The sequence below is a fragment of the Enoplosus armatus genome, chromosome 8, assembly GCF_043641665.1.
Source record: "Enoplosus armatus isolate fEnoArm2 chromosome 8, fEnoArm2.hap1, whole genome shotgun sequence".
In the NCBI taxonomy this organism is placed as follows: domain Eukaryota; kingdom Metazoa; phylum Chordata; class Actinopteri; order Centrarchiformes; family Enoplosidae; genus Enoplosus; species Enoplosus armatus.
The window spans coordinates 12,378,430-12,388,027 of NC_092187.1; the positions used below are offsets into that span (position 1 = coordinate 12,378,430).

Below are 9,598 nucleotides of genomic sequence, written 5' to 3' on the forward strand. Positions count from 1 at the left end.
TCCTGTGAAAATTAAGATGCCAGAGGTTATGTACTGATAAGAAATCTTTCTGCAGCAAAGCCATAAGACTTTCTCAGTCAGAGGCACTTGTTAATGTTTGCGCAACATTTGTCCAAGGAGTGGTGTAGGAGGAAGAAACATTTCTGCCAATTGTTTCCAGCCTCGTCTGCATAGACCTGAAATGTGAGTTTAAGTGAATGGGCGGGATTTCTTCCAGGTTGCCAAACCTGATCTTAAAGAATGTGCACATTTGATTTGAAGCATCAAACCATCCCATACATCCAACGAGCTGGATAGGAGGGGCTGCAGAACATGGTGTCCTTCACATTAGAGAGGAAGCAGTGACATTAAGGCATTATTTCTCTGCAACAACAGGTGGCAGCATTAACTCACTGAACTTTTCTGCAAGTAAGGATGACAATTGAAATTTCACCACACTGTCTGTCATGTAGCCATTGGGAAATGAGAGTGGCCACGGCAGGGACAGACTGAGACCAGATGGGCCAGAAGATGAGCACTGAGACTTTAACTCACTCTGAGGTGTTTGGACAGCTCCGGCAGGAGCTCTATGGAGAGAAGCAGTCCACTCACCCCAGCACGCACATATTCATCATCCTGGGAGCCTCTGTGAGTACAGCCTCTGAATGTCTTACATCATGACATGAATAACCACTGTTTCCTCTATTCTAAAATTATAACTGATATATTTCCCTTTGACACAGTTTAACAAAGATCTGTAGGAATGTTCAGTCTGTTTTAGTTGTGCCTTGTAAAAAGTCTACAAACTGCCTTGTTTGCTGAGGTTAGATCATCCATATAGTGACAGTAGCCCAACAGAGTTGGCACAAAGCCTCACAGGAGAACAATTCACTGGGGAATATTGCAATGTGGTAATCAGAGAATGAAAGCCGGGGAATGAGCACATGTTGACTGTAATGTGCTGTATCTACTTTTTCCTTTGTCAAGCATTGAAAGAAGGGGATACTTTGGGGGCAAAAAACATTTTGTCTTTTGATTGTTCTTGGCCTTGAGCCACGCACAAATTCCAAAATGCAGTTGTTTTTATCTGTTGTCCTTGATTTTTCTCATTCTTGTCAAATCCAAATCCTATTTAAATGTTACATAAAGTCTTAGAGTCCTGCAAAGAGGGTGTGTTCAAAGTTCTCACATTGCTCAACAGATCCACTCGCTTTGCATCACAGTGACCTGCTCTTTGGACTCTCGATTCTTTTCAGCCACAGTGATTATCAGTAGAGGTTCATGATCAGGTCTCTTTCTTATTTGCATTGTAGGGGGATCTCGCTAAAAAGAAGATCTATCCAACTTTATGGTGAGTAAAAAAACTGCTGCTCAAACACCAATCGCAGACAGAGTTGCTTTAAAGTTGTTTGGTCACTTTGTATTATGAGGAGTTGGACCCTTGGCCAGCATTCTGCATTACTGCTTTTGACTGACTCTGTCCATTCATTAGGTGGTTATTCAGAGATGGCCTGCTCCCAGATGACACCTACTTTGTGGGTTTTGCCCGGTCTAACCTGACTGTGGAGGACATCAAGACAGCGTGTCTGCCCCATATGAAGGTAATACATCTAAGGCTCCTTGTTGGCTATCTGTGACAAGATTGTTTGGGGTGTGTTTTCAGGAATCATTGTTCAACATTTCACTCAGGTCACTGATGAAGAGAGTGAGTGTCTTTCAGCCTTCTTCAGTAAGAACTCTTACCTTAGAGGCAGGTATGACGACGACAGCTCTTTTGCTCAACTCAACGCTCACCTGTCATCTCTGCCTGGGGGAGCTGACGCCAACAGACTCTTCTACCTGGCTCTGCCACCCACCGTCTACCACCATGTCAGCACAAACATCAGATCCCACTGCACGAGTCCCAAGTCAGTGTGTGTTATCCTCACAAGTCCACTAAAACAATGCCTTACTTGCTATTTGATCATGTTATTCTAATCAAGCTATGTGTGTAAAACAGAGGCTGGAACAGGGTAATTGTTGAGAAGCCCTTTGGTCATGACCTCCAGAGCTCACAGGAGCTGTCCACCCACCTGTCCTCGATGTTTACAGAGGACCAGATCTACCGTATAGACCACTATCTGGGCAAAGAGATGGTCCAGAACCTCATGGTGCTCAGGTAGCAAGCTCCATTACACGCATTTGCAAGAACTAACACTGGTATAAACCTAAACTTCATGGATGAGTTTTCAGAAGTTCTCATTATCCTTCATCTCTTCCTTCCTGTGTCGATGGTATAGCAGTGTTTTGTTCACTCTCTTCCAGGTTTGGAAATCGCATCTTTGGACCCATATGGAACAGGAACAGTGTGGCCTGTGTGGTCCTCACCTTCAAGGAGCCTTTTGGCACTCAGGGCCGTGGAGGATACTTTGATGACTTTGGTATCATCCGGTGAGAGACAGTACATTCAGATACAAGTGAAAACACTGAATATGTTACAACAGAGTCTTTACATGCCCTGATCCCACTTATTATTTCTTGATGTAGAGATGTCATGCAGAACCATCTCCTCCAGATGCTCTGTTTGGTCGCCATGGAGAAACCTGCTTCCACCAGCCCAGATGACGTGAGGGATGAGAAGGTAACACTGATGATTGGATGGTAGAAATTATGCACAAATGTCCTACTATTTTCAGTCTAAATTCCAGAGCATCCATGTCATTGCAAATGTGTTGTCCTGTTATTATTGATGTGCTGTAGGTGAAGGTTTTGAAGTGTATAGCCCCTGTTCCTGTGTCAGATGTGGTGCTCGGCCAGTACGTGGGGGACCCTGAGGGGGAGGGCCACTCCAAGATGGGTTACCTTGATGACCCCACCGTACCAGAGGGCTCCTGCACACCAACATTTGCCACCATAGTGCTCTATGTCCAGAATGAAAGATGGGATGGTGAGACAAGACATTTTTTATCTTTCCTTTTTTTTCCTCACTTGATTTAGTCTACATTTTATGGCTTCCCCTCTGTTTTCCACCCATCATGTCGGTCATCACATCTAACCACCCTTCCACCAGGAATCCCTTTCATTCTCCGCTGTGGTAAAGCTCTGAATGAGCGGAAGGCAGAAGTGCGATTGCAGTTCACAGACGTGCCAGGAGACATCTTTGGCGAACGCTGTCAGAGGAACGAGCTGGTGGTGCGGGTGCAGCCGGATGAAGCCATTTACCTGAAGATGATGACCAAGAGGCCCGGGGTTTATTTCAGCCCAGAGGAGACTGAGCTGGACCTCACCTACAGGAGCAGATACAAGGTGTTACAGACTCCCTTAACTAAAAGTATCCATCATGGTCCATCATTCAGGTTCAACTTTCAGTCTTAAAATATTATTTGCAATATTATGAAACATTATTATCAATGCAAATCTCTTTTATTTGTGTCAAGAGTGTCACTTGACCTTGAACATACTATTATTATTCAAATATTTTTATTGATTTTCACATTATATACTACACTACAATACACTAATACACTAGTACTCAATACCCCAGACCAGAGGGGAAAGAAATAAAAATAAATAATAATAATAATAATAAATAAATACAAGATCAGGAGAATAAAACAGATAAATCACTCGGTATACACAAAGTAGTTATACATACAGATATATGCATATACACACATGACTGCATATACAGAGTTACATGTAAACATAATAAAATAATAATATAAAATAAAAAAGGGGGGGGGGGGGGGGCTTAGGCTACACTATATTAAGGGAAGGGAGTTCATCCTCAAAATACAATAGAAATGGTTGCCAAACTTTATAATATCTATGAGTAGTGCCCCTGGCAGTGTATTTAAGTTGTTCAAGTTTGAGATGGGACATCACCTCCTCCACCCAACGCCTATGAAAGGGGGGTGTAACCTTCTTCCAACTAAGGAGTATTAGACGTCGAGCCAAAAGAATGGAGAATGCTATAGCCTCAGCCTGGTGCCTAGTTATTGGTGTCTCCTGAGGGACAACCCCAAATAATGCAGTCAATGGGTTGGGACTGATAACTTTATTACACATATATGAAAATGTATCAAATATACCTGTCCAAAATAGAGACAGTTTCGGGCAAAGCCAAAACATGTGACTGAGGCTAGCTGGGTCCTGCCTGCATCTGATGCAAGTTGGGTCTAAACCAGGGTAGAGTTTGGCTAGTTTACTTGCAGATAAATGTAACCTGTGCAGAACCTTAAATTGCAGCAACCCATGTCGAATACATATCGAGGAAGAGTGTACCAATGTAATTGCTGCCTGCCAATCTACATCTGAAATGGTGGTTCTTAATTCTTCCTCCCACAGCCTTGCTAAACGGTTAAGTGATATGACGGCAACCCTCTGGATATTATCATATAACACAGACACCAGACCTCTGTCAACTGGGTCCATGTTCAAACATTCATCTATCCATGTACTCTGAGGGGTTGTTAAGGAGAAGTGTGTTTTAACATAACTCCGCACCTGTAGGTATCTAAAGAAATGTGACTGAGGGATGCCGAAGTCTTTCTTTAGCTGTTCAAAGGAAATGAAGTGCCCTTCCTTAAAAAGGTCCATCACACATTTAATCCCTCTCCTATGCCACAATTGAAAAGATGGGTCTGTGAGAGATGGGGCAAAATTGATGTTCGCAAGAATAGGGGAAGTGACAAGAGCTTGTTTATGCTTAAAGTGAATCCTAAACTGCGACCATATCTTCAGGCAGCCAGAAATTATTGGGTTGTTCGTCCAACAACGTTTACTAAGGGGTAGTGGAGAACAAATTAAAGAGCGAAGCGAAACCGGATTACTCGAATACTGTTCCATTCGACACCAGACCGGGGAGTCATCATCTGATACATTAGAGACCCAGAACATCAATTTGTGGATATTAGCAGCCCAGTAATAATACAAAAAATTGGGTAGAGACAGCCCACCATCTCCTTTTTGTCTTTCCAAATATTCCTTCCGTATTCGGGGTACTATTTTATTCCAAATTAAAGTAGATATGAGTTTATTTAAGTCCTTAAACAGGGATTTAGGGATAAAGACTGGTATTGCTTGGAACAGAAATAAAAACCTGGGCATGATAGTCATTTTTACTGAGTTGATCCTTCCGGCAAGCGACAGTGGGAGGGTTGACCAACGCTCCATTTCCTGTTTGGCCTTGTTAAACACCGTTTTGAAATTGCTGTCAAACAGATCCTTATACTTGTAAGTGACACAAACACCCAGGTAGGTAAAACTATCCTTACTAACAGAGAAAGGAAAGTCCTGGAATGACATCTGGCGTGCTTTGTCATTTATGGGGAATAAAACACTTTTAGTTAAATTTAACTTATATCCCGAAATTTGCCCGAACTTGGTGATGATCTCAAGAGCAATTGATATAGTAGTACATGGGTCTGAGAGAAAGAGAATGAGGTCGTCTGCATAAAGTGATACTTTATGCAAATGTCCTGCCCTTCGCACTAGATTAGTGGTCTTCCTTAACATTATTGCCAAGGGCTCGATGGCAATATCAAATATCTGGGGGCTCAAGGGACACCCTTGTCTTATCCCCCGGGAGAGAGGGAAATAGTCCGATATTATCTTGTTCGTTCTTACGGAGGCTTGACGCGCAGTATAAAGAATTTTAATCCATGAGCAAAAAGTAGGACCAAAGCCAAACCTCTCTAGCGCGGCAAACAGGTAGTTATATTCAATCCTGTCAAACGCTTTTTGTGCATCCAAGGACAGTATTAGCTCTGGCTCAACAGTGTTAGGTTGGGATATAATGTTGAATACTCGCCGAAGATTGCTTGATAGTTGTCTGCCTACAATAAAACCCGTCTGATCTGGATGAATCATTTTAGGCATAATTTTCTCAAGCCTACCAGCCAGTACCTTGGTTAGAATTTTATAGTCGCAACATAATAGGCTGACCGGGCGGTAGGACTCACAGATTAGCGGATCTTTATTCTTCTTTAATAATAAAGAGAAGCCTGTGTCATAGTTGGGGAAGACTTTTTTTAACCAGGACCTCTTTAAATACCTTCGATAGTAATGGTATTAATTTAGGACCAAATGTTTTAAAGAATTCTATTGGAAACCCGTCAGGGCCGGGTGCCTTTCCGGGTTTCATTTTTTTAATTGCGCTATTGATCTCCATTTGGGTTATACACCTTTCCAATTCTGATTTATCTGATTCGTCTAAGGAGGGCATTTCCAGTTTACTGAAGAAATTGTTTACCAACTCCCCGTCACCTGCTTCTGAGGTATACAAATTTTCGTAAAAAGACTTAAATTGAGCATTAATGTCCCTTTGATCTGTGACTATGTTACCTTCCCCATCCTTTATCGCAGATATAAGACCAGCTGTTGCCGCCTGTTTAAGTTGATGGCTCAAGAGTTTACTGGCGCGTTCCCCGTATTCATAGAGATTATGACGAACTTTTAAATAAAGATCTATAGCATTATCATTTGTCAGAGAATCGAATTCCGTCTGAAGCAAAATTCTCTTTCTGTAGAGGTTCTCAGAGGGTGATGTTGAGTGTAGTTGATCCACCACTTTAATCCTGTTGATCAACTCTGTAACCCTTTTGGATTTCTTTTTATTTTCACCAGCAGTGTAGGATATCACTTGTCCCCTTACATACGCTTTCATGGTTTCCCACAGCGTGCAATAGCTTATCTCAGGAGACTCATTAGTTTCTAGGAATAAGTCTATTTGTGTATTTATGAAATCGACAAATTTTTTATCAGCCATGTACGTTTAGGAAGTATGTTTTCTGGAAACCGAAGCTTCAAAAGTACTGGGCAATGGTCCGAAATGACTATACTGTCGTATTCTACTTGAGTAATCATGGGTAGTAATTTTTGGTCTATTAAAAAATAATCAATTCTAGAGTAGGTTTGATGTACTGGAGAGAAGAAAGAGAACTATTTGGATGTTGGATACTTGAATCTCCATGGGTCAACGACTCCATAGGCTTGAAGAAAAGTATTAATGCATCTTGCCGATTTGCTAAGTGAAGTGACCTTTGTACTGGAGCGGTCCCGCTTCGGATCCAAAACACAGTTGAAATCTCCCCCAAATATTAAATCATATGAATCCAGACCTGGTAAAAGTGAAAAGAGATTTCTAAAGAAGTCAACATTATCCCAATTGGGGGCATAAATATTTGCCAGCACCACCGGCCTATTGAACAGTTTCCCTTGAATGATAACATAGCGACCATTTTTGTCCTTTATGATGTTAGACTCTTCAAACAGTACATTTTGATGCAGGAGAATAGCCACCCCCATACTTTTGTGACCGAAATCAGAGTGGAAAACTTGTGTGAATCCTCCTCTGCGGAGTTTTGCTTGGTCCTTATTTAACAGGTTGGTTTCCTGCAAATACACTACTTCAGCTTTTAATTTGTTTAATTGAGAAAATACCCTACTTCGCTTAACCGGTTGATTCAATCCCCTTACATTCCAACTCACCAGCATGGTGTCGGCCCTGCCTGTACCTTTATCACACGCCATCAAGTTGACCTTTCACATAGTGCCACTGCCTCATCTCTGTGACCTGTTGTTGGTGGTTCTGAAAAAACTGCAATGGAGGTTCCCTGAGCTTGATGATAGAGTGATAGCCAAAGGAAAAAGAAAGAAGAAAAGGAAAAAAAAAAAGGGGGGGGGGGGGAGTACCTGCACACACGTTCAAAAAACACACATTCAAAGAACATCAGGCAACATGTAACTCTAACAATCTTAAACATTGTAAAAACGTGAACACAGCAAGGCTTGTCTCTCGCATGGAGACTGCCTGCTCTTCCAGTCACCCTCTTCTCCTAAACTGCTTACCATGTGAGCTCCCCACGGGAGCAAATGTAGAACTCTTAATTCTTACAGTGTATCTATTAGAGCTGAATATGCTGATAGTATAGTATGTTACCTTGAACATACTATACTATATACTAATATGTCATGTCACATAAAGTCTATTGATTTTGAGGTGACATTGATAGTATTTGATGGATATTCAGTGTCTCACAGTGACATTTATGGTGTTGTTAGAAACTAAAAATAAGGTAAAGGTACGTAAATAAGCTGTGGATATGCACCAAATAGGCGTAAGACAGTTAGTTAAAAATCTAAAGTTGGCCACCTAATGGTTGAATACTATTGTCTAATATTGTATAACAGAATATAATACCCTATCCATCATATCTCCAAATAAACTTCAAAATTAAGAAGGATCACTGAACCTGAAATAATAAGCAGGTTTTTACAATTTTTTAACAGCTGCCATCTTCCTCTAGAACGTGAAGCTCCCAGATGCTTATGAGAGGCTGATACTGGATGTCTTCTGTGGAAATCAGATGCATTTTGTCCGCAGGTTGGTTCTACCATTTACTGTCATAGTTCAATGTCTTGGTGTTTTGTTTTAGTGTGGTATATTTTGACCCGAATTGCACGTCTTTCTGTCCCAGTGATGAGTTGCAGGAGTCCTGGAGGATATTCACCCCCCTCCTCCACCAAATAGAGGGAGAGAAGACGCGCCCCATCCCTTACACATATGGAAGGTACAATTATGCATCTGCTTTAAGACACAGAAATAAATACACAATGCACTTTTTCCTTTCCAGTGATCATCTCTCTTCCTCCCATCAATTCTTTGTTGTGTTGTGTCCATAGTCGTGGTCCAATCGAGGCGGACGATCTTGTGAAGAGGGTGGGATTCCGCTATGAAGGAACATACAAGTGGGTGCAGCCCCACACAACATGATGCCATCTGTCACACACATGCACACACGCACACATGCTCACGTACACACACACTATTGTAGGCAAGTTTACTAACAATAAAGTTTACTTTCACTGCTCTTCCATTGTTTGATTTTGCCTGCACGTAAAAAACACCGTTTTCGATACCTAATCATTCAAAAATAAGTGTAGTAGCCTAATTTCAGTGTTCACCTGTAAATTTGAATTTTCTAAATAAATCATTGTTCACTCTTCTGCCTGCCCTTTTTCTTTTTTTTTTAAAGCATTGACCACACCTAACACATATCACACATATGGCCTTAAGACGTAGAGCAAGAAAATCTCTCCTTACATGAAAGAATAGAAGCTTGTTCTCTGCTATCAGCAGGCCTGTGTGTACAGTCATTACTAAACCATGATGACACAAAGCAGCAACACCACATCATATTCATACTAGAAGGGCTTGTTGGTCTGGTTTGTGAGAACAGGTGACTCTCTTAATAACAGTCAGTCATGAAGGAGACACGTTTGAATGTCCTGCTTCAGGTGAGAGTGACTCCCAGGTAGGTGTTTTGAGCTGAATTCAAATCAAAACTGTAAATAACTCTCAATAACATCACGATGCATGAATGAGTTGTAACATTACAAATTCAATTTACATTTTGTTAGATTTCTTTCAACTGCCTGAAGCAGACTGATGCTGTTTCTTGACACCTATGTCTGTCTTTGCCAGGTGCTTGGCCTAGCTGGGAGCCTACCATCTACACACACACACACACACACACACACACACACACACACACTCACACTCACACAAATACTCTGACCAATAACAGACCATTTGGGGATCCTGCCAGTACTCAGAGTGCCGTGGGAAGTGAAACCA

The 9,598-nt window shown here is 41.6% G+C and overlaps 1 protein-coding gene across 1 annotated transcript; it reads left to right on the forward strand.

The window, feature by feature from the left end:
• The first annotated feature begins 498 nt into the window (after positions 1-498).
• LOC139288374 (glucose-6-phosphate 1-dehydrogenase-like) lies at positions 499-8,903 on the forward strand. Its single transcript, XM_070909651.1, has 12 exons — positions 499-627; positions 1,293-1,330; positions 1,472-1,580; positions 1,669-1,886; positions 1,979-2,137; positions 2,284-2,409; positions 2,506-2,599; positions 2,719-2,905; positions 3,029-3,264; positions 8,268-8,344; positions 8,439-8,531; positions 8,644-8,903. Exons 1-12 carry the CDS (start codon positions 499-501, stop codon positions 8,732-8,734), a joined length of 1,557 nt encoding a protein of 518 aa, XP_070765752.1. The 3' UTR covers positions 8,735-8,903.
• Positions 8,904-9,598: the final 695 nt, after the last annotated feature.

Bases quoted from the DNA above. Each gene is read 5' to 3' on its own strand.
- LOC139288374 (XM_070909651.1), top strand. From the start codon at position 499: ATGGGCCAGAAGATGAGCACTGAGACTTTAACTCACTCTGAGGTGTTT. The intron at 1,887-1,978 runs GTCAGTGTGTGT...TGTGTAAAACAG, and splicing joins TCCCACTGCACGAGTCCCAA to AGGCTGGAACAGGGTAATTG. The intron at 2,600-2,718 runs GTAACACTGATG...GATGTGCTGTAG, and splicing joins ATGACGTGAGGGATGAGAAG to GTGAAGGTTTTGAAGTGTAT.